At 50.9% G+C, this 25146-nt stretch overlaps 1 protein-coding gene and 1 pseudogene across 1 annotated transcript in view; one reads left to right on the plus strand and one right to left on the minus strand.

The window, feature by feature from the left end:
- The first annotated feature begins 2365 nt into the window (after positions 1 to 2365).
- The window catches only part of LOC130679807 (BRD4-interacting chromatin-remodeling complex-associated protein-like), a 28471-nt gene continuing 5690 nt past the window's right edge, over positions 2366 to 25146 (plus strand). Inside the window, exons 1-5 of the mRNA XM_057489237.1 lie at positions 2366 to 2490; positions 4680 to 5121; positions 20737 to 21073; positions 21554 to 21818; positions 22648 to 22748. Of these exons, the coding sequence (XP_057345220.1) occupies positions 2366 to 2490; positions 4680 to 5121; positions 20737 to 21073; positions 21554 to 21818; position 22648 (1170 nt within the window). The 3' untranslated portion in view covers positions 22649 to 22748. The remainder of the gene's footprint in view (positions 2491 to 4679; positions 5122 to 20736; positions 21074 to 21553; positions 21819 to 22647; positions 22749 to 25146) is intronic.
- On the minus strand, positions 23186 to 25046 carry LOC130679835 (cytochrome c oxidase subunit 1-like; annotated as a pseudogene).

The raw sequence follows: 25146 nt of genomic DNA on the forward strand, positions 1-25146 counted from the left end.
GAAGCCGCTGAGCCTACGGCTGTGCATCATTTCCTGGAACATGGAGGAATTCACTGGCACAAGGTGTGTTTCCCTAGGCCTCTGTCGGAGTCACAAGTTTTCTGAAAGCTGGCCAGTAAAATTGTGCAGTGAGGGCAGGCTTCCTGGGAGCAGCTGTATTGCTGAGTTGCTGTGTGACTTTGGGCTAGCCCTTTAATCTTCTGCGCTACTATTTTTACATTATTTTGAATGACATGAAAGATTATGTAATTGTTAGGCATCACTGTTGTATGAGGTTGTCTCATTGCTGTCATCTTCCTGGTGGACCAGAAGAAACCCTGGGAATCCCCAGTAGGCAGTTCAGCTCCTACTCATCTAGTATAAGAGCTACTCTGTCACATCAGCAGGACGAGCCAGCCAAGGACGGGCTCACCAGGGCTTACCAGCCAGCTGTCAACTGCAAGGCCCCAGGGAATTAGGGCAGAGCGTTACTGAGTGGCTGGGCAGATGTACACACACACCTGCACATGCCTTTCCACACCTGAGCATGTGCCTGTGTGCACACACAGGAGATAGGTAGGTGCACACACACATGTATGTCACACACGTGTGCATGTGTGTTCACATATATGTGCATGCACTTGTTTGTGTACTCACATATATGTACAGCTCCACACCAACTCTTTGCACCAGCAGGAACTACACTGAGAACTGTGAATGGACACAAATGCAAGGCAGGTATGACAGCAGGCTGACATCCATGTCCATGTCCCAGCAGACACAGCAGATGGGCAGAAGCCACTGTTTAGGTAGCTCCTGTCATGGATCCAAAACCTGCCTTGGAAGTAAACTATAAAGGACAAAAGGCTAACCTGCCCCCTCTCTAAACACACTGGGGTGCTAACATGGGCCAGGCACCCCTGTGGACCAGGGACATACCTCTTGCTGCCCAGCTGTGCATGCATTCCCTGTAACTTCCAGGATAGTCTTAGTCTGTCTCCTCCTGAGTCTCTCCGGAGTTAGAGCTCTGAAGACAGAAGGCACCATTGTGTGCTCAACCTGGAACTTAAAAATTGAAGCTGATATCAGTGCAGACCATGAACCCAAGGCCAGGGGAGGCAGTGTCACCCTCACTTCTGGGTGCCTTGGAGGTGGGTACCAGCCTCTCTGATGACCTCCTCCACACTCTGAGGGTCCTGGGCGCTTGGGGTTCCTCTTGATCAGAAGAGCGACAGCACAGGGCAGGGAGTGGCAGTGTGTGTGTGTGTGAAGTTAAAAGAGACACCAACACCTGAATCCTCCTGGATCCAGGAGGAGCCACTGGGGCAGATGGTAAGGGCTTTTTAGTTGCAGACTTCTGCATCTTCAAGAGACACTGTACACACAGTAGCCAGAGGATGGGGGCCTGGAACACCATGTACCCTGCCCTGGCAGCTCCTCTGACACAGTCTCCCGGAGGGTGCTGAAGGCCCTGCCTCCTGGGTCCTTTTACAGGGGGGCAAACACAACTGAAGGAGCAGGGGCATCACCCCAGCACATCCAGGTCTGCCAGACCATGCTGGCTTCTGGCAATGCCCCAGAGCAGAGGGAACAGGTTCCCCATGGCATTCCAGGCAGAGAACACACAGAATAGAGCAGGTGAAGCTGTTAGGCTCTGAGAAACTTCCAGCTTTCTAAAAAAAAAATGCAGAAACTTCTCTCTGGGCCAAGGACAAATTAGCTAAGGACAGACACAGTGCGATGATCATTTATCCTCTGAAGCCAGAGAGGATACTGGGATCCTGTCCTTGCCTCATGACTCAAGGTCAGAAGTGGCTGTTTTCCCTCATTATTTCTATTTTTAACAACTGTGTTCAGGCCTCTTGCAAAAATAGCAGGAGGTGAGAACACTTCAAGTGCTACATGCCCCCCACTGTCAGAAAACTGCAGGATGCGGGGAGAACTGGCCAGGACTGGGGCAATGCGGCATTAAGTCCTCCACCAGCAAGGCTACAGTGGCCCCTGGCGATGCTCTGATTCACCTGCTCACTGCACCAGTGGGTAAACTAAGGCAAGCCAGGGCAGGCACATGCCAAGGTCACACATGGAGAGAGGTCTCAAAACAGTGGGCACTGGTCCTTCTGAAATGCAGGCCCAGAAGGGACACCTGGCTGCAGAGAGCCTGATGGCAGGGGGAAGGAACAGGACTGCCCTGTTGGGTGCCCCAGCTCCTTAAGGTGCCTTCTGGAGCATACTCGGAGAGCTCAGAACCTAGACATGACCCCTGCACAAAGAAGCTAGGACGAGCCCTGTGGGGGGAGAGCTGAGGGATGAGGGACACACCTGGGAGTCTCTTCTGTGCATATGTGTGTGTGTACATGTGAACTCATATATGTATGTACGTGCCATGTCCCCAGGCCCGGAGGAACAGGACTTCTCTGGATGGGTCTGGAGGCCCCAGCCAGACCCCGGCTCCTCCCACCGCATGAGGCTGGGCGTCAGCCCCCACCTGGAGCCGCTGCACGGAGATGAGTAACTGAGAGGACAGAACTGCAGGGCTCTGCCTGCCTGGCTCAGAACCACCTGTGCGGGTCCCAGGTCAGTGGGGGTACGGCTCTGGAAAGGGCTGTCTCCACCAAGCACCTGTTCTCTTCCCCCTACTAGGTCTCAAAGCTATCGTGTGGCTCCAGGCAGAGCCAAGTTTCTGGGCCCTTGGAAAGCATATGGGAGGGGCACAGCAGCAGGACAGCCAGTGCCCCCACTGGGGGCAAACCTGCCCACACACCCCAGACCCACCAGCTCCTGGCCGCCCTTGGCAGCACTGTGGGCCCCTGGGACTAATCCTCTGGGGCTCACGATGGCCTTGCATCTGGTTCCCTGACCCTGAGCTCACTAAGCAGCCATCCTGGAAGGCCTTTGAGGAGCCTGGCCTGCCCTGAGTCTGGGACACAGAGAACTAGGAAGTCATGGGCCATGAGGAACAGGGACATGCATCGGGCCCCAGATGGTAGATTCTCAGTGGGCTGCATGGTCAGAGGCCTGGGGCAGGGAGGCTAGTGGCCGGTGCCAGCACTCTGAGACTTGCTGTGTGTCACACAGCCTGACAAAGGAGCTGCAGTGCCTCCGGAGCAGCGGAGGGTGGGAGAGAGACATGGAATGTCCCAGGAAGAGCCATTGTCCTGTCACCCGCCTATTAGAAGTCAGTCCCCATGGCCTGGCCATGCACAGGGGAGGGGACCCCATCTGACACAGAGCCCTGCGAGTCACCTGTTGTGAGCCTGTCACCTGGCTCCGTCCAGCTCTGTCCTTGGGAAACCCACCCAGGTGCCACAGGTGTCATGGCAGATCTGCATGGCCTCCTTGGGAATCAAGACCCACAAAGCTATTCATCCCTATGGACCCCACGAGGAAATCAACTGTAGAAACAAAGGAAAGCTTAGTAACAACAACAAGAGGTAGGCTCGAGTTCCTGGAGACCCTGGTGGCTTTACCTGTGAGTGCTCACATGGGGGGAGAAGAAGCATGTCTGCACCTGCGGGATGGAAGGTGAACGATGGCTCCAAGGGTGCTGGGATATGATGCAGTTCATACAGTGGTCGTTTTCAGAGACCTAGATCTTGAGAAAATAGTGCCAAGTAGATGTAAAAACAATTTGATATGTGCACTAGGGAAAGACCATGTAAAACGTCCACATTAGTAATGAAAATGGTAGTGGATGTGAGCAAATGGGAGCAAGAATTTGTACAGTAAAAGAATTACGGGTGTGTTTTCTTCTCAAATTTCTCTTTCACAAAAAGTCAGCATTTGCTAAAATATAAGACATGAAAGGAGTTCAGGTCAGGGGATCCCTGCTGAGCTGGAACGGCCTTGGGGACTGGGGACCGCAGAGGGAAGCCGGACACAGGTGAGGTAGGCAGGCCGGTCTGAGTAGAGGAGCGGAGGTGGGGAGGAGCCAGCCCCTAGGATCCTCCTATCAGGGCTTACCATAATTAAAGGATCAAAGATCAATGTTGTTAACATTATCCCAAAATGATGATGGAGAAAGTAATTACTGAGATTTTTTTAAGGTAATGGAAAACAGTATGTGCATGTAAACATTTTTGCCTTTTAATCAGTTGTGATTAGAAGAGCCAATGCTTTGAGCTACTGTCTGGTGCATCTTGCCCTTCTTCCAGTTCCTGGCCATTACTTAGCCGGGGTCTGGATGGGAAGAAACACATCGTCCCACTGGCTCATTTTACGACTCACTAAACAAGCATAGCAGACGCCCATTACTGCTTTTTGGCATTTGGGGGATTTTGAGATGTATGTACGGCTAACGATGGAATCAGCGCAGGTCAGAGCAGATGTTAATGGAGTTCATACCACATGGTCGGTAGAAGGGCCTGTCTCCCTGCCTGGTCATGTGTGGTGTTATTTAGAGCAAGGCTGGAACCGCACAAGGAAATAGCAGCCCCTGGCAGGAGGCATCTGAGTGACTGATGCACAGGGGTCCCCAGGTCTCGGTGGGTCCTGGAAGGGAGGGTTGACCAAGGTTAGCAGGAGGGAATAGACACATCTGGCTGCCAGCGCCGCTGCGCCGCGCGCTCATTGGCTGTGAGGTCCGTCAGTCGGAGGCGGGCCTGCGCCGCGGCGCCTCGCGCTCATTGGTAGCAAGGGCCGTCAGTCGGGGGCGGGCAGTCATTGGGCGCAGGGGCGTAAGTCCTGCGGCTGCGTAGTAGCTGTAGGCTCCGCTACCACCGTATTCAAGTCAGTAGCGTCTCGAGCGCCGCGGGCGAGGCAGCTTCGGCTGCTCTCTCCGTGCTTCGGTCCGCTGGCCCCGGGCAGGAGCGGCCCCTGCGAAGACCAGATGTTGATGGACCCGCGCCGCTGCTCGGCTGCGCCATCCTCCCGGCGCGCATGCGGGGGCGGCACCGACCTCGTGCCCGGCCTCGGATCGCCGCCTCGCGCCCGCTGGGCTCCCGGTGCCGCATTCGCCTTTCTCGGGTCTCCCGCAGCGGGCGGAGGGCTGCGATCGACCCGGACTTGGAGCCGCTGCCCCGGTCGGACTTCAGAGAGCTCGGCCGAGAAGCGGCTCCCGCTGTCGCATTTCTGCAGTGGAGGTTCCAGAGCGGGCCCTACTTCAGGGGTGAAGGCGACAGCGACAGCCCTGCGGGCTGGAAGGTACGTGGCCGCGGGGCGCGGCGGAACCCGGATGGGGCGCGGGGACCCCTGCCTCCGTCTGAGGGCGCGGTGGAGCCGGACGAGGGGGCGGCCGTGCAGGTGGCTCGGCGGGCAGCGCGTGGCCCGCGGGGCCGGGAAGCGGCCGACGTGGGTGGTGGGCTCGTGGGGCCCCGCCGGGGCCGGGAGTTGACGCGCTCCGCCGGAGGGGCCGCCCGTGAAGGGAGGGTGCGGAGCAGGTGCGCCCAGGGCGGGCGTCCGAAGTTCGCCCTGGCAGGGGGGGAGGGGCCCGCCGGAGCCGCCGCTCCTCCTTTCCGGCCCGGGTGGTGAGGGCGGCTGCTCCGCTCCGTGGCGCGCGTACGCTCGGCTCGGGGTCGCGCCGCCGACCTGCTCCCGCCGCCCGGGCCGGGGCCGAGCAGACGGGGAGGCCGGCGGGCGTTTTGCCGTGTGTGGGTTTTTTCGGCGAGGGCCGGGCCGGCTGAAGTTCAAGTGTGACCCGCGGCGGGGGAGAGGCCGCCCGGAAGCAGCGCCTCTAAAATTAAAATCTTTTTCATTAGGTATCTCTCGTAATTTTTTATTTGGTAATGAAGTTTCTTTACTTTGATCTGGGAACTGACAGTGCATTTTCTTGTATTTAGAAATTAATATCTTTCTGTCATTTTGGTTTGAAATCTGCAGCTGAGTAACTAACTTATAACTAGCCACAGGGATTCTGAGAGAGGGACCATGGGTGTAGTGAGAGTAGGGTGGGGGCCTCTGGAAAAAGACCCCTACCAAAACTCCGTATTAAACAATTCAGCAAAGTCAGAGTCATATTAATTCTCTAAAGTAAAATATCAAACTGGTCGTATAAGCATTCTTCCGTGAAGATCAGTTAAAACTAAAAAGCCAGGAGTAACCTGGCCTGGAATGTTTGAACATCCCCCAGATAAGAAAATACCTCAGCCTAGCCCATGTCTTCATTGTGTCAATTAAGTGAGGGTATTGTAAAATTTATTTTAGCCTGCTAAAAGACCCAGTTTATCTTTAACTTTGCCTAGATGCTGCTCTTCCTCCTCCAGCCCCTAATCAAGTAATATATAACCTGGGCAATTAATATAGCAAGTAAGCCCAGCCACAAGCAATATATAGTAAAAGGCAGAAAGGATCCCATCTTAAAGATAAGATTGCATTTTAACACCCAGGAAGTTAAGAAGTAAGATTCTTAACTTACTGTTTAGCAAACAGACAGGTCTAAGACCTCAGCCCACCTTGGGAGAACTGTCTGGAGAGGTGGAGGTGGAGGGGAGAGGTGGCAGTGGGGTGGGGGCTGAGCAGCATTCAGAGGGGTTGCGCTCAGGGTTTGGAAGGCCGGATGCTGTGTTTACAGGTGCCTCCTGCTAGGGCAGCCCGCGTGTGTGTCAGTCCCTCAGTCCCAGGACTGAGTCGCCTCCTGTGTGCAAAACCCGTTTTCATACTAGAGTCTTCATTTTGTAAAAGAATCCCCTACAGGATCCCTGAGAATGGTGAGCTCCTCCCACCCCATTCCCCTCAGGTAGGGTAAAATAAGGTTGACAGGTTACACTCCCAAACACCCCGACTTAGGAAACACCCACTGTGCACCCGTGAGAAGCCCCAGGAGGGCGAAGTTTGCAGTTATGTAAGGCATTGGGAGAATGGGGGCAGTGTACGTGTGCGTGTCTACCTTCAGGTGTCTGAGCCTTGCTGGTTTCCTGACAGGCTGTGGGGCCTTAGCTCAGTCCCTTTTCTTCTTTGTGCTAGTGACTAAGTTGGATTAGATGGTCTCTGCAGCCCCTTCCTGCCCCGACTCTTTCAGAAATGTGTTTGATAGAAGTTTCACAGAAGTGGTGAGGGCTTGCAGAAATTGGAATTGACATGAGGAAAGAATTCATTCTTCCTCTGGGACCGTGGTCTAGAAAAGACCTAGACATCTCAAAGGACATGTGTCTGTAAAGAAATGGGAGGCAGAATCTAAGGCTGGGGATCAGCGCCCACCTCTGAGAGCCAGACAGATAGCACGTGTGAATGTACTTGTAAGTTGTAGAGTGTTGTGCCAACATACTGAAGCATTGTTGCGAAATGTTGTGAAAGTCCCTCCGCCTCCCTACATTAATTTTACACCTTTCTTCCATCTGCCTCTCTGCTGTGCTGAGGCCCCCAGGAAGGAAACACGCACTGACTGGGGATGTGGAAGCTACAGGAGGGCTGGTGACAGGGATGAGCACATGAGCAGGATTTGGCATAAGCTTCCCTGCACTCCTAGTACAGGCAAAGCCAGGTGGCAGGAGTTCTGTAGGGAACCCCTGGCTTCCAGTCCAATATGTTGGCGACAACGTCCCCCCCCCCTCCACCAATCCCAACAAAATACTGCAAACACCTCCTCCTTTCAGGGCCTGAAAGGGCAGGCAGGATATGGATGGGGCTTCTTCTGTTTGGCTCTTTGGGCACTAAGACTGTGATCTGTAAAGCAGTTCTCATGTGTTAAGTGACTCCTGGACAAGTGTGCAAAGTGCATACACACTCACTAGGGAAGAAAAACAGGAAGAGAAAGGAGGCACCTCTAATGTCCCTCAAGCCTACTTTCCCACCTCCAACATCATACCGTACATCTAAGGCAAAGAGCACTGTCCCCAAGTCATCACCTCCCTGAAAGTTGTCAAATATCACCCTGTCTGGTCCCCAGTATAAAAATTCATACCTAGCCTTCCCAGACTTGTGGAAACAATATCCTCCTTAGACAAACCAAGGGTGACAATAACTGAGCTTTAAAAGCATAATAATTGACACCTCACTTCAGGAGGCTGCCTCCAGAGCATTCTCCTTAGGAATCTGAACTTCCCAGGAATCTGTTCATACTCAGAATGTTCTAGGGCTCTTACCATCTCCCTTGCTGCTGCAGGCTTTCCTAGCATTCTTCCTTCACAGCTTTTGTCATGATGTGCCATAACTCTTAACAGTTAGTTATTGGACTGTGTGTTTGGTGTCCACCTGCCTGCCTGACTGTCAGCTAATGGAAGGCTGGGAAGGGATCTGTGTGGTTGCTCTACTGGCACATAGTAGAAGCTCACTAACATGGCTGGTTCAGTTAGTTAATTAGTAATATGAAACACACCTTATGGTTCCCCCCAAATTAATTAATTGCAATGTTGATTTTTAAAAAATAATAACTAAATCCTCACATCAGGACAGTTCTTTGTGACTTGCAAAGGCCTTCTTAAAATTTGAATGAAGTGGTCATGTGGGTGAGGCACACAAGACCAAGTTATCTATCTAGATCTTAAGTTGTCTACCTGATAAATAATGGCAAACATCTTACGAATTAAAGCAAACATGACTATATATGAATTAGAGTGCAAGATGCATATGTGTTTTTAAGATAAAACATGAGACCAAAAATCATTCCAGTAGACCTTTCTTGTCACGTCCCTGTCCCCAGGTGGGTGTGTGCACTGTCTCCTGTTGGACTGTTGTCAGGGAAGGAAGACTTAAGAAACACATCTCATTGCATCCCCATAACTACTGTGTGGGAAGTAGGACTGTCATGTCCAGGATACTGGGGAAGGAACTGTATTTCAGTATTAATAACATAACTGAAAATCATCAAGCTCTTACTGTGCTAAAGGCACTACCCTCAGCTTTTTACATGGCCTTTCTTAGAATACAGGAGCAGACAGGGGCTATGAGTATGTATTATCATTAATCCCCACCTCGTAGGAAAGCAGGCTTGGCAGGTTTGTTAATCATCTAGAGCTGCCATTACAAAATACCAGAGACTGGATAGTTCAAACAACAGATTTATCTTCTCACTGTTCAGGAGGCTGGAAGGCCAAGATCAAGGTGCCATTCAAGTTGGTTATCAGTGAGGCCTGCCTCTCTTCTGGGCTTGTACGTGGCTGCCTTCTCACTGTGTCTTCACATGGCCTCTTATGTGTGCATGTATGGAGAGAGAGATCTCTAATTTATCTTCCTCCTCTTAGAAAGACATCAGTTATATTGGATGAGGCTCCACGCCTATGACCTCATTTAACCTTAAGGACCTCCCTGTAGGCCCAAACTCCAATTATAGTCACACTGGAGGTTAAGGCTTCAACATATGAATTGGGGGGATACAGTCCAGCCCACAGCAGTGGGGTTGGGTTGCTGACATTAACTTGCACAGTCATTCACCATCTGTGAGACAGAACTGACCATGAACCAAAGTCCTGATCTAAGCTTGCTGCTGACTGTCTCCATGGTGGCAGGTGACCTGTCCAAGCTCTAGGGCAGGCCCTGTATGCCAAGTCTTCCTGCTCCAGGTCCACTGTGCCTCAGCTGCACTGTTCAGCTCCCCAGGAACAATTACAGCATAGAAGCTCAGCATCAAAGTCAACTGACTCAAGAATGAGAACAAATCTGGGAAGCAGAATTTCTCTTCTAACAGGATATGTGTCTCACCATGAGTAAAGCAGGATCCATATGATGCAGTAATAGACACAGAAACCACTATAATGAAATCCCTTCCAGTAGGATTCCTGAATGTCATACAAAGAGAATCAGCCTTTGGTGAAGGTAACACTTTCACTTACAGTAATGACTGTAGACCACCTTCTACAGGACAAGTTAATCAACTCTCTATCCTCATATGAGGATAAAACATGGATATTAATAACACCTAGTTCTTGGGGTTATTGTAAATATTAAATGCATGGAAAATAGTTCAAACAATGCCTAGCATGTGGGATCCACTTAATAAATGATGGCTACTGTAATACTGACAATAAATATCTTTTTATCAGACTCAACACAATAAAATTGATTTATAGAATTTCACTTGGTTCTTCTCCAAGCTGATCTGAACACTTTTTGAGTCCTTACTCTGTTTTAAGTACTGAGAGAGACACTTTTGTATACAACTCAGAGCTAGGAATCATGTCATAATCTTGCCTGTGTTCCAGAGCTCCCTCATGGTGCGTGTCCCTTGGAAATCCATCTCTGATCTTCAATAACTGGACCACTATACAACTGCCATTTCCGAGTGACTGAAAAACTACTAATACATATGCCAGCATGTCCATTTTCTCCTTATTCTACTTATTTCTGCCTATTGATTGTGGTTGTGTCTTCACAACTTTGCTTTTGTGAACTTTTTGGTCTCAAGCTATCCTCTCTTTACAGTCTCTGATCTAAATCTTCTCTGCTTTTTAATATGCTTTCTTAATGTCCAGGTTTATGTATGATCTGCCTGGCTCATATGAAGTAACTCATTTCCCCAAAGTTCCTTTTCTTCCACTTCACAACTAGTTCTTTTTTAAGTAGCTGAATTCAGTGCAAGATGGGATTTTCTTTTGCTGCCATCTGTATTCTTCGGGAGATCGTATTGTCTACTGAGAAACTCAAGAAATAATCTGAAGCTCTGCTTTTTAGTACATGAGATTTTTACTGCTTAGGAGATGGTAGAAAAAACTATTCTGTCTTGCCTCTATTAGACCAGCTTTGAGATCCATGTTAGGAAAGCCACATCTTCCCTATCCATAGTGTTCAAGGGCCAAGAACATGTAACCTGTAGCTTCTCCTATGATGAGTTCCTGTCCAGTGACTCACCACCCGACCTCTGTCCCCAAGGGTATGAATCCCCACTCCGATATACCTCTTCCCAGACATCCCAAGTTCATTCTCTACTGCTTCTGTTGGTTACTGTCTTTCAGAAAGGAATTCTTATTGATATTCATCTTTTCCATCCAGATATGTTCCCTGAGGTCATCTCTGCCAGCCTGAAGACTCAGTAGGGCTGATGGTTCAGGAAATGGACAAACTTGGGTTTGAGTTTCGACTGCAACTTTCTCGTTATGCAAACTTGTATGAATTGAGTAAATTAACTTAATTTCCCTGAAACTTCAGTTTCATTTCATTTTTCATGCCATGCAGAAAGGTAATACATGTAAGCTTGCACTTAGGAAACACTCAGTAGTAATAGATGTTGTATTTATCAAATGCAATTATTTGAATTTTGGCTATTCTCTGTGTTAGCCATATTACAGAGGAATACGGAGCTATGAGATTTAATCCTCCTCTTTCCTGTAGAGGCTTCCTACAGGCTGCAACACTGGCGGTGTTTCCATTTCCTTGTATACTCAGTCTCCACAGCATTTGGCTCCTCTTTTTCAGTCAAGGTTTTTCCTGCCTCTCCCTCAAATATCAGTTTCAAACCTGCCTTTCTCACTTGGGTGAGCACCCTGCCAAATAAGTTCCTCACTCCTCACCCTCTGCCAGGAGCCTGTGATTATTCCATTCTGACCTTTGGTCAGGAAAACAATCCTGTTTTTGGATACTATCAATTTCTCATACCCTTCTTACTCTTCCAAAAAAACTTATAACTGAACAAAAAAGTAAAGCCCCCCACACAAACCCACTACCCCTAAGCATTTTCCTCCTTCCTTTCCTGGCCACTCTTCTCAAAAACATGATCAGTGCTTACAGCCTCTTGTTCCTTCCCACATATCCCCCACCCGGTCTCATTCCCATTCACATGGTCTGCAGAGAGCCCACCTTCAGGGTCACAGTGGCTCCATTCTGTCTGACTTTTTGCCTCTTCCAGGCCCCATCTCTTGGACTTCTTGTAGGTCTGCAGTTCTGCTGACCTCCTACTCCTTTCTAGATGTATTCTAATTTGTGGGGCTAGAGAAAGCATGGATTTGGGAATCAAGTAAGTCTAGGTTAGATAACCTCTGCTCCATCCCTCCAGGAAGCCTTTCTGCCTCTCCTTGGGCCACACAGCCCCACTGTTATTACAGATATAGCCTCTGGGCTTCTCTTGCCCTAAGACAAGTTACCGAGCGACCTAGGGAGCCGAGTCTTTTTCCCTCTGTCTGTAAAGCAGGAAGAATGGCACCCAGAAATGGGAGATGGGAATGTGGTAGTGTTTGCCTAGCCCCCAGTGCCTGGCCTCTGGTAGATATTTACTAAACGTTATTTCCCATCTTCCCCCCAGCTCACTTACTTTTCTTCTTTGGTGGTTCTTGCCCCTCTCCTCACCACTACAGCCCTCTCTACACTCACTCCTATAGTAAATCAAGCCCCTCTATAAGGGTAATTGTCAATGTCCATCTTCAGAATGAGTTGGGCTCCACTCCTGCTGTGGTACATTTCCATTCGGAGGGCAACTCAACCTCTGAGTGACTCAATTTTGAACTCATCTTATTCACCACCAAATCAGATCACCCTTCCTGTTTCCCTTTTTCTGCTAACAAGACAACCACATAAGGAGCTATTGTAGGAAATGGGGCTGTTTGTGAACAAGACTAAATTTGAAGGGGGGACATGGGATCAGTCAGTCCTGTAGAAGATGTAATAGAAAAACTCCCCAGAAGGCTGCACAAGAGGTTAAACAGAGGCCAGTTTGGGCTTGATCTAGGCAAAGCATACAAATGAAAAGAGTATTCAGTAGTAGAATTGTAGTTCCCAAGGATATAATGAAGCAGAAGTTGTATGGCCACAGATAAGGAAGCCACAGAATTGCTCCTTTGGGGACCACAATAACGTAAACATTAAGAACAACTGTCACTTAATAGTCAAGAGGTTTCCATAGAAACCAGGACTTCTAGGAGTGCATATTTCAACCAAAGCATTCATCTTTTACTTAAACGTACACTCTATCATAACTTTTAATGGGCCTTAGGATTTGTCTGTGCTTAAGGATAGAATTGGGAAAGAAGAGGTCCTGATGCAGTCAAAGCCAGTGATTTAAAAGTATAGATTTGGTCATACCACCTCCCCCTTGAATCCTTTTGGTTACACTAGACATCAGATTCTGGGCATGTTTGGCAAGATCCTTAAGCTACAGCACTTGATGCTGAGAATAAGGAAAGCAAGTTAATGTCGTGTGTTGTACTAAGACACTTTGAAAGCAGCCCCAGGCAGAAAAGACCATCATATTTGGAACCACCCAGACCAATGCCTGAGTCCCTGCCACTTCCTAACTGTGTCCTTAGCCAGATCCTTCACTACTTTGAACGTGTTTCCTCATCTTAGAATGGAGAGTTAAAGACTTAGTTGGTCTGGGTTGTGAGGAGGATCGAAGGAGCTAATGAATCCCAGGACTGGGCACAGAGCCTGATGCCTTAGTAGGCAAGCCATTCATTCATTCATTCATTCATTCCACAAATAGTACTTGCTGTGTGCTAGTTTCCATTTGGGGCACTGGGGGTATACCAGTGAACAAAACAGAACGGATAAACATCCTCTCCTTATGCAGCACATGTGCCAGTGGGGAAGCGGCAGGGAGACAGATAAATCAAATCATTAAGTCAGATTTACAGGATGTGAGAGAGTGGTTGGTGATAGCAAAGGAATAAAGAGGGGAGGAAAGACAGTGCTTTGGGAGTGTGGTGCTGTGGGGGTACAGGACTCCTGGTTTAACTAGGGTGACCAGGTAGGGCCTCACTAGGAGGGCAGCATCTGAGATAAGGCCTGAGGTGATGGAGAAGTGTGTTCCAGGGCGGGGGGTCTCAAGGGCAGAGGCCTAATAAGGGCAGAGGGGTGGCAGGGCCAGATCACGTGGGGCCTCAGAGGTCATGGTCAAGTCTTTGGCTTTTCTGTGAGTGAGGTGGGAGCCATGGAGGGTTCTGAACAGAGGAAGCATCCAATCCCCATGCTGCTGCTTGCAGTGGGCCTCCCCCTCAGCAGCCTTTGGTAACCTGGCGGCCCCTCCCCACGAGGACTCTAAATAGCGGACACCCTCAGAGCATTCTGCTCCAGCCTGATTCCTTGGAGATAAAGAGGTTTAGACAGTTCTGCCAAGAGGTGGATAAGGAAGAAAAGGGCAAATGCCAAGCTGAAAACGGAACCCAGAAATCCCTTCTCTGCCTCATACTCCTCCATGAAGGCTAGTGAGCTCACTTAGAGCAACTAGGCCCCAAATGGTAATCACTCCATCTCAAAATCACTCCATCTCAAGAAAGCAAAATGTGCAGCAGCTTTATGCCAGGCCCTGGTGAGTTCCAGCAAGAGTGTCATCACACAAGTTAAGGGGGTGGTGGGAGAAAAATCCACTCAAGACTAGGTCCCAGCTGCCCTCTTTCCCCAGAATGTCACCCTCCAGCCTCCCGATGGCGAGGTTCATTGCCCTATGAGAAACTGTATTACTCTATTCGGACTCTGCCTATAGCTGGCTGCGTGACCTTGAGCTGGTCACTTGACCCATCAGAGCCTGTGTTTCCACATGGGTACCATAGGGTTAGTAGTCCTGTTCCTCTATGGTGGCTGTGAGGATGTAATGGTTTGATGATACATAAACCTTGGTATATGCAAAATTCTGGTGTTCACTTCCTTCTACTGACTCGCAGTAACCCCAGGCAAGGCAGGCCAAGTCCTTGATGTCAGCTGGCTGGGAGGAAGACCTGGCTAGAAGTGACACACCTGAACTCATGCCTCCCACATATTTCAGTAACAGAAGCAGGCATCTTGGAGGCCTGAGCCAGCCCTGACAGCTAGCCACTCCCTTCTGAGGCAGTGTCTGCTTCTTTCTCCCTTTGCCCATCTGTTAATCTTTTTACAGGAGCTCAGTGAGTGAGCTCCCTGAGAGAGAGCAAGTGGGCCCCAAATGGTAGTTTGTCCTTTAAGGGATCATTGCCCTTCTGATTAGGTGTGATTATGAGACACTCTAATTACCTCTTGGTGATGGGTAGGTAGGGAAATGGTGCCTGAAACAAAGACTATTTCTAGGGCAAAGTTTGGTTACAAAATGTATTTACACCACTGAGTGGGAGTGAAGTTCTTGCATTTGCCAATAGCTGATATTTCTTATGGCACTGTTGCCAGCCCTGGGGCTTCCCCTCCTGGAGGCAGGCTGGGCTCCTGGACCACTCTCTGGTCTCAGTAAGGCCTCTGGAGCCTTCCCAAAGAGGGAAGAGTTAATGGTGAACTGGGGGGCTGTCCACTGACCTGAAGGGCTTCTTTGGAAACAGCCTGAGAGTCTGCAGGGCTGAGGCGAGAAGGTGGCACTGTTGTTTAGAATGGCTTCTGAACATTCCTGGGCTGCTACAGACTCCTGGGAGTCATACTGCCCCTAGAGAGTGGGAAGGACACCAGTGAGACCTTGGTGACCCTCCATTCTGGCCTGCCCAGGGCCGCCGTCCTGCTCTTACTCTGTCCTGTTGTCCTCTGAAGGATGTGTCTTTGTGGCAGATCATATGCTCTGATTTTTGGAATCACAAGAGTCACTTATTTGACAATAACATATTGATGGCTGTGAGCTAAGCTTTGAGGCTCTTGGTTGCTATAGTGAGGACAGGACTGTGAATTTGTGGTTGCACACAGTGGGGCCGGGACTGCCCACCTTGTCCCCTGGCCTCCTGTTTGGAGGAATTTCAGGCTCCGAGGGGGTAGGGAAGAGGATTCCTGACACTCATCTGCCTGATCAGCCAACCTTTCCAGCATGTACGTCCTCCTGTCACCTTGGCCCAGGAACCCCCTTGGCTGGCCTGGCCTCCTGGAACCTCTCACACACCTTACTTACGGTCTTCCCACCTGCATGCATGCTGCTTGGCTCTGGAGTCCTCTCTGCAGGTCAGAAGCCTATCTGTCTGTCAGGGTCTGGTTCACGTTCTTTCCAGGTGTCCTTCTTTCACAGGAAAGGCTGTTTGCCTCGAGAAGACAACCATATAATGTTAGAACCAGATGGCCCCAAAAGATCACTGCATAGCAGTTTTCAAACTGTGCTGTTGAAGAACCCTGCTGCGAACGTGCTCACTGGAGCAGTGACACTTTTCCTTAAGGTGTCCTTGAAGGAAGGGCCAATCGGCTTTAAACCACATTTGAAACCCACTGATCTTGTCCAAGCTCCCCATTTTATGGATGAGAAGACAGATGAGGTCTACGGGGTGGGGTGAGGTGGGGGGTGTCTTCCTTAAAATCACCAGTGGGTGAGTGATGGAAGCACAGTGGGTCATAGCTCTGGCCTGTGAGTTCAGTTGCTTAGTCCCAAGTGCGGTTCTGCTTTTTCCTAAGAGAGTTACTTTATCTTATGTAGAATAGTAATACACACCCCCAGTCCCTGTTCTGAAACCCTTGGGGCCAGATGTGTTTCTGAATGCAGAACCTTTCAGAATGTGGAACATATACTGGATTATATGGCGCTGCTGGTGGGGTTTAGGGGCAGCACTGTGTAAAACGTCACTATTTCTGATTCAAAACGTATGAGCAGTCATTGCAGAAGGGGTAGATAGGTCATAGTCTTGTGTTGGTTCAGTTGAAGCTCTGCTGCCCAATCAATTAACAACAAAATCAGCTTTTGGTTTTTAGAGAGTCCTGGATTTTAAAAATTATGGATAAAGGATTATGAACCTGTAATAATAGTGCCAAACTTCTAGGGTGGTTGTAAAGACCAGATGGGAGGGAAGGAAAAACCCCAACCAGCACCCCTGCCTGTAACTGCCGGTCAGGTGCCCATGCGGGGTGAGCCTTCAGCCACCGTCTCTGGCGGGTGTTGTCGTCCCCTCCCCCATCTCCCAGTTCAGGGCTGTTTCTCCCCTACACTGCCCATCTCAGTGCAGGCCTTGTCTCCTCACCTAGGTGGTCGGTGTCGAGAGGACAGAGGGCTGTTTGTGCGGTCATGAGCTGTCAGGCTCACACTTGGTGTGCCGTGCTGAACTGACACACAGGACTTTCTCTAGATGCCTCGGCAGTCGGAACAGGCTTAGAGAAGTGAGGCCAAGGGCCTTCTGGAATGGAAGTGAGTGCCAAAGTACAGGTGGTGGCTGTCCCTGAGAAGTGGTGTCCTGTGAGGACTGGTGTTTACTTCTGGGGCTGCTGTTGTCAGGTGGCCTGGGGACATCCAGAGGCCCCCTGGTTTTCAGTCCAGCATTTTCCACTGCACTCACTGTTTTCCAGACTGAGCCCAGGTTTGCTCAGTTCTCAGCCTCTCCAGTTGCCTGCCTTCTGCTTCACTGTCTGTGTCTGTGGATAAAATGAGAGTTCCTGTGGCCAGGATTCTCACCTGGCCCTTGTTGACTAAGCTCACTGCACACCTGTGGGCAATACATGGCTGTTGACTCTATATGAAGAGCTCTGCCCGGTGCTCTGGGTGCAACACGGTGGCAGGGCTGCAAGGCTGCAGGAGAGCAGAGCAGAGGCTGGAGTGGTGGCAGTGCCGAGGACAGAGGCCCATAGAATAGCTGTGTGGGACGACTGTGCAGAGAGGCTTGGGGAACGACTGTGCGGAGAGGCCCGGAGGACGGCTGTGTGGGATGGTTGTGTGGACAGAGGGGCCCTGAGGATGGCTGTGCAGGATGGCTGTGTGGACAGAGGGGCCCTGAGGATGGCTGTGAGGACAGAGGGGCCCAGTGGACAGCTGTGCGGACAGAGGGGCCCAGAGGCAGAGACCAGCTTGCTGCATGCAGACTCGCTCTGAGTGAACGGGATTTTAGTGACTGACTTGCCACCTGGAAATAAAGTTGGGTATAACCTTTTCACCCCAAGAACGTTTTGCTGTCATTTACTTTGGTCACACTGAATCCATAGCGAACTTGCCCGGGGTTGAAACCCATTGTCGAGACAGTGGCCCTGGGCTCTGGCTTCGTGGGTCCGCTCCCTTGCCTGGGATTGGCTGAGGTATGAGCATGTCGAGTGACTTAGTTCCTGCCAATGAGACATTAGAGGCAATGGTGGTAGGAGTGGGAACTGTACATGCCTAAGAGGGAAGAAGGATGGTCTTTTTCCTCTGAGAATGTTGTTCACTTTTGAGGCCTGGAGCTGCAGCCATCTCGTGGCCATGAGATGAGGAGTGAGGCTGGCCCGTGGAGGGTTGTCTTCTGCTTTGGGAGGTCTTTGTGCAGCTGGAGTTCAGGAAGCAGGACTGTTAACTAGCTTCCAGGTGGTTGTGGCTCCGGGAGTCCCAGGACTAGACTGTGAACATGACTGTCCAAGTGGTGGGACAGAATGTCTCCTTGAGGAGAGCAATGACAGCATCGTTTCCAGGACTGCAGGGTGCAGCTGGGTTCCTGGGGGGGCTAAGGTTCTCTTGTTGAGACTTCTCTCCCTGTAGATCATACTTTCCAAGGGCAGGGACTGAACTGGGGCTTGAAGTCTCCAAGAGATGCTTGTTGATATGTGTGGGTGTCTGTGTGCCTTGTCTTAGTGGAACTGGCTTCCTGAGAGAGCCATGTTTTGGGCATCAGTGTTGTCTGGAGCAGCCTGACTGATGGAAAGGTTCAGATACTCAGTCCTGTACAGGGGGAGGAAGCCGGCAGGGCAGCAGTGGCCGCAGGGGGGATGGGGGTGGGGAGTGTGGATGCGGATGGGGCTTCTGGCGTACTGCATGCTGCTTACCGCCTGCGTCTGATGACAGTTGGTGTTAGCTGGGCTCAGAACTAGTCAGTGCCGAGCCAGGGCTTCAACCCAGTTCTGAGACACCCCGCCTCCCACAGTCCATTCATTCTGCTTCAGTGAGCCTGGCATAAGGAGTGGGGATGCTCTGACATGTGATGTGATGGGGACACAAAGGTGAATGTGGCCACTGGGCTGTCAGCCCCAGGAGGGTAGGGCTCTTGTGCTCTTTTGCTCATGGTTATGTAGCAAGCACCAATAACATGTCCGGCACACAGTGGGTTCTCTACTAATTGTTAAAGGAACAACTCGGCCTCAGCCTTTAAGGAGTTAACTTGGGTTCATTTACTCATCAGATACCTGCCGAGCCCCCACTGTGTGTCAGCCCCTGTCCTGAGGACCTGGAATGCAGTGATCACGAAGACCATCCTTATGCTCAAGTCTAGGACACCGAGGCTGGGCATACATGTATGTGGTCAGGGCTTGCAGTGGTAGAGGACAAGGGCTGTGGGGTCACCCGAGATGCTAGGACTCTTGGTGTCATCCCTAGGGGGACTGTGTGGGGCCCTGCCCTCCTGGGGCTGAGTGTCTGACGGATTGCTGTTTGGGCTGACTGAATGCCTGTGACCTTCTCTCCCCATGTCTTTTGTGCACTGTGGGGTGGACCCTTGCTGAGCAGCCTTTCTCAGGGGTGTTCTTGGACTCCTATGTTCTGCTGACCATTCCTGTCCTGCTCTGCTCACATATGGGTGGCTCAGCCGCTTTGCTCCCTGAGACCTGCCCTCTCTGACCCTCGTCGGATCCAGCCTAACAAGGAAGCAGTGTTTTCTGTCAAGGCAGCTGGGTGTAGGGGGGAGCGTCCAACTCGGTGAGGTGACAGTGCTGGTGGTGCCAAGCCAGGGATGTGCAGTAAATACCACTCCCTTCCTGTTGTCCACTGGGCCAAGGGAGTCTGCTCTTGGGCTTGGAGGCCTCTGAAAGTGGTTCCCTCAGTCCTTTCACAGCTGCCCACGTCCTGTGGTAGCCTCTGCCCCTGCCCCACCACACACACCACTTGTGTCCAGGCTCCCTTCTGCCTGGAGTCTCACTTGGAGAAATTCCTCAAGCCCGGCTCAGACCTCACTTCCTTCTGACACCCTTCTGAGTTTCCTGGTGGCCTGTCCACACCACCAGGTCAGGACTTGTTGAGACTTCTCCCTGTAGATCATACTTTCCGAGGGCAGGGACTGAACTGGGGCTTGAAGTCTCTGAGGGATGCTTGTTGACATGTGTGGGCGTCCGTGTGCCTTGTCTGAGTGGAGCTGGCTTCCTGAGAGAGCCGTTTCCAAGCCTTCTGGGCTGGCCTGATAACATCCCCCTGCCCTATTAGAGCCATGTCCTGCCCTGCTCAGTTGTGGGGACAGGCCAAACCAACCCCAAGCTAATGGCCTTTAAGTCCTTTTTGTTTGACTAGGTTTCTCTAGGGGAAGTGTGTGTGTGTGTGTGTGTGTGTCTCTAAGGGAAGTGTGTGTGTGTGTGTGTGTGTGTTTCTCTAGGGGAAGTGTGTGTGTGTGTGTGTGTGTGTGTGTGTGTGTGTGTCCAGTATACTTGTCTATTCCGTCAGCTCAGTGCAAGTACTGTTTCCTGTTCCCATATTTTACCCTCCCATCCTATCCTTCCAGCTTCTCCATATATATAGACATGGTGAGGAGGCTTTGGCATGAAGCTTGGACTCCGGCTACCAAGATTTTCCCAGAATATTGTTTCTGCTAACTTATTTTGAGCTCCTAAATTTTTGTTGTATGCCGTCTTTGTTTTTTTAATTTCGGTGTCATTAATCTACAATTTACATGAGGAACGTTGCTTACTAGACTCCCCCTATCACCAAGTCCCCCCGCATACTCCATTACAGTCACTGTCCATCAGTGTAGTAAGATGCTATAGAATCACTACTTGTCTTCTCTGTGTTGTACAACCCTCCCCGTGCCCCTCTCTACATTATGTCTGCTAATAGTAATGTCCCCTTTTCCCCCTTATCCCTCCCTTCCCACCCATCCTCCCCAGTCCCTTTCCCTTTGGCAACTGTAGTCCATTCTTGGGTTCTGTGAATACCATCTTTTATTTTACATGGATGCTGCACAGAAAGGGGAGTGTGGGATTGATGCGCGTGCTCTGTCGTTGGGGCTTGGGGGCAGCGCCTGAGGGGGGCGGGGTCTGCCCGCGTCCAAGGCTGCGCACACTCGTCCCACCTACCAGCGCCGCCCTGTTCCGGAGCCCGCCGCGCACGGGGGGCGGGGTCTGCCCGCAACCAAGGCTGCGCATGCTCTTCCCGCCTTCCAGCACCGCCCACTTCCAGTGCCTGCTGCGCATGCTCCTCCTGCCGGCCAGCGCCACCTACTTCCGGTGCCCGCCACGTGTCCGTCCAGCTGCGCCATCACCTGCTGCAGAGAAGGAAGCTTCCTGCCTGGTCCCGCCCGCCGCTCGCCAGTGCCTCCCACTCATACCGTCCCCGCCGGCCAAGGCCTCCTCCCGCTGATGTCGCCGTCGCTCGCGAAAGCCCTGCACCGCCGGCCGGAGCCCTCCAACAGCGGCTGCCTACCGCCGGCTCCAGGGCCCCACCTTGCCAGGGTCCCTGTGCCCTTCTCACGCAGGCCTGGCCTCGCAGCGGCAGCTCACCGTAAGCAGCCATCCCCAGGGGGCAGGCGGCTTCGGGTTGGGGAATGAGTCGGCTGCGGGGAGCTGCGGGCTGTTGCTCCTCGGCGGCGGGGTCTGCGGCCGGGGGCGGAGTCCAGCCCGCCATCTGCAGGTGCGCCGTGAGAGGCGGCAGAGGCGGTGGCGGGGAGCAGGGTTTCCAGTGGGCGGCAGCGTGGACAGGCTGCGCTCCATGGTGGGCCGTGGCGTCTGCTGGGCGGGTGTCTGTGCCCGAGGTGGACTTCCGAGGCTGCCGTTGGCAGGTGCGCAGCCAGAGGCGAGGGCAAGGCGACGGAAGCATTGGCAGTGGGAGGGCAGCGTCCATGGCTGGTGACTGTGTCGGTTCTGGGGGCTGAGCAGCAGCGGCGTAAGGGGACGGAGTCGCCCGCAGCCAATGCCCAGCATGCCCCCCCTCCCCGCGCCAGGCAAAGCCACTGGCCTCCATCGCCGCTTCTCTCCACCAAAGCGCAGCCACCGTCCTGGAGCCCGCCCCTCTCCTGCCCTGCCCGCCGGTGCCTCCCGCTGACACCCGCCCTAGACGCCTGCCGCTACCACCGTCCTCCAATGCCTTCTTCCGCTGATGCCGATGTTGCTGCCTTCACCAGCGCTCATGGCCCTCCACTGCGAGATCCCTCAGACTCGTACCACCGCCAGCAGGGGCCCCCCTGCCAGGGACCCGGTTCCCTGGTTCCCTTGCAGGCCTCGCCGCCTTGCAGCAACCTCAGTTCATAGTAAGTAGCCACCCCCATGTTGGCTTTTCTATCAGGGAGTTTGGGGGTGTTGCATGGTCCTTGGGAGGAAAGTGGAAAGCTGTGGGTGGGCATTGGAAAGCAATGGGCAGCGCATGCACCTACCCAGCCAGGAAGGTGACTGGGTCTCAGCCAGGAGCTCCCCAGGCCTGCCAGCTTCTCTGACTTCGGGTAATGGTTCAGATGTCTGGTCCGTGGGTACGTGGGCATGGCTGCTGCGAGGGTGCATCCGCGGGGTTCGGGGGGTCTCCTGTGCTCCCAAACGGGTAAGCGCGGGAGTAGGCCAGTAGACCAGGGAGTGTGTCAAGGTACCTGCGGCTGCGTGTTGGCGGCTTGGCCCACTGGTGAGTGTGTCGCTGTGGTGTCTGCTGCCCTCTGCGTGTGTGTGCGTGCGTGTGTGTGTGTGTGTCTGTGTGTGTGCGCGGTAGCTCTTGCACGTGTGGTGTGTGTGAGAGCACTGTGCGGCCTGGGACAGTGTTTGTGTCTCTGGGTGCCTGTGCACTAGGAGAGCTTGAGGAAGGCAGCTGGTTTTCCATAACTGCCTAGCAGAGAAGTCAGGTGGGGAGACTGGGGCGGGCTGCTGGGGAGATTGGCCTCAGCAGGGAGGCCCCTGGAGCATGCATAGTCATAGGTGAGAGCATCCTTCCCCACCCCCTTCCACCTGGCAGGTTGCCTGCAAATCAGGGCTTCCCCTGTGACCCACTGCCCCTGCCTCCAAAAAAGCCATCTGCTAGTGGACTGTCCCTTCTTAGTGGGGAAGCCCAGTGGGTGAGGTTCACCCTCTTAGTGACATTTTTGTTTTCCCTATAAGGTTTCCACAGGGAACAACTTTGAAGTCAACTCATGAAAGTTCTACTTGATCCATTTGTGTAAACATCTGCTGTTCCCTACCTTCAGGGTCACACGAGGCAGGTAGGTAAGTTCTTTTAGCATCCTTAGCAAGCCACCATTCAGTGTCCTTCCTAATCCGATAGCATTACAGAGAGCACAGCTGTTCTCTAAGAAACCTCCCTCCTGCTTTCTGTGGTGGCTGCATCAACTTGCAGCCATTGTCCCACCAGCATTCTGTTGTCTCCACATCCTTGCCAACACCTGTAATTTTTTTGTCTCTTGGATTTTGGACAGTCTGACTAATGCGACGTGACATCTCATAGGATTTAATCTTGCATTTCCCTGATGATGAGTGATATTGAGCATCTTTTTATGTCTGTTGGCCATCTGTATGCCTCCTTGGCAAAAATGTCTTTGAAGTAGGTGAGGGGTGAGAAAATGAGAATATTTGATATCTTGATCTAGGCGATGGTGATGTGTGTACATACATCAGACTTCATTGAGCTTTGCGATTTGTGCATTTTATTGTATGTATTTTGGTGTAAAGTTTTTTTAAGAACAAATATTATGGTCCTTTGACAAGGGTCAGTGTTGGAGAGACACACTGCGTGTATTCTGGCACTCTGTGGAGGTGAACTTGGGCTGCTCTAATATACATGCATCCGTGGGTGTAGGAGTGGGTAGTTTCTGTCGTGCAGCCATCTAGGCAGGCTACTTAGTGAAGTGGTCATTCCTGCTTGCTGATGCCACCCAATCTGGTACATGCTATTAGAAAATTAAATAATGAAGTACAGTATAGGAGTTAATATTTTGTTCCATGGTGCTATCAAAACAGAGGGTAGCTTTTGGACAGAGGAGGTGAGGAGGCCTGCAGCGCACATAATCTCCTGGCCCCCCTCTCCTTGGCGTTACTTACAGACCCTGATGAGCACCGGGAAGCCCAGCCAGAGGGTCAGTTTCCTGGGGTAAATGTCAGGTAGCATCGAGTTCATTCTCCCTCTAGGCTTGTGGCTCCCAAGGCCTTAGCCTGAGTTGAAAGGGGCATGCTATGGAAGTATGAAGGACTTAGACCTATAATTTAACATTGACAAAGTTATGTAAATTTTACTAATACTTCAGTAATTGAGAAAGAGGTTATGATATTGGCTTGAAAGCATTTTTTGGTGGTTTGATTCCTTGTTTGTTTAAGTTGACAAAGGCAGGCTCCTCAGATGTATGGTAAGGTGGGGAGCAGCTGTGTAATCATTCAAGATTGGTATTAGTTAGTTCTTCTATGTGCACTTCTCATTTAGAAGCTAAAGCTTCTCAGATTATAAAAACTATCAGCAGTTAGTGAAATAAAGGATCCTCTGGGCGACACAGTATTTCATGTTGTGTAAGCATCTGGGTAATCAGAATAATGTGGTATTCCTGAAAGTCTGAGAAAATGTTGAGGGGGGAAAAATTATATTAACAACTACAAATATAATTGTTAAGTGAATCTTTGTTCATGTAGGGTTGAAGGTATATCCTGAAAATAGAGGAAATCAATCTATAAATCCCCCCATAATAGCAAAAACCGCACCTATGGAGAGAACATAATAAAATGGGCTGTACTACATAGTAAGTATCTTAAAGAATAATATCTAATGGTGAATTAAGTAGTACAATACCAGTTAAGCCCCCTACTGTAAGCAAGAAAATAAAGCTCAGGGCCCATAATGTGGCTGGGGATCATTTTACATTTACACCATGCAGAGTTGCTAATCAACTGAATACTTTCACACCTGTTGGAATTGCAATAATTATAGTGGCGGATGTAAAAGAGGCTTGTGTATCAACGTCTATGCCTACTGTAAATGTATATGCTCATATAATGAAGCCTAGAAAGCCAATTGACATTATTGCCCAGACTCTGCCCATATACCCAAAAGGTTATTTTTCCCAGAATGGTAGGTTACAATATGAGAGATGATTCCAAAGCCAGGAAGGATTAAAATATATACTTTGTGGTGACCAAAAATCAGAATAAGTGTTGATATAAAATTGGATCCCCTCCACCAGCAGGATCAAAAAATGTGTTTAGGTTGATATCTGTTAAAGCATAGTAATGCTGGCAGCTAGAACATGGTAGAGACAGTAGTAGGAGTACGGCTGTAACTACAACTGATCACACAAGTAGTGGAGTTTGATATTGGCTTATAGTGGGAGGTTTTGTGTTGTTAATAGTTGTGATGCAGTTACTAAAGCCCCTAGAATTGACACCTGCTAAGTGAAGAGAAAAAAAGGTTAAATCCACTGAGGCCCTTACATGTGCTAAATTACCTGCTAAGGGGGGCATATACGGTTCACTGGGTTCCAGTTCCTGTTTCGACTGTAGAGGATGCTAGGAGAAGAAGAAAGGAGGGAGGGAGGAGTCAAAACTTATGTTATTATTTATATGGGGAAATGCTATGTCTGGGGCACTAATTATTAAAGGCACTAGTCAGTTTCCAAAGCC

The sequence above is a fragment of the Manis pentadactyla genome, chromosome 12 (assembly GCF_030020395.1).
Source record: "Manis pentadactyla isolate mManPen7 chromosome 12, mManPen7.hap1, whole genome shotgun sequence".
NCBI classification, from domain to species: Eukaryota; Metazoa; Chordata; class Mammalia; order Pholidota; family Manidae; genus Manis; species Manis pentadactyla.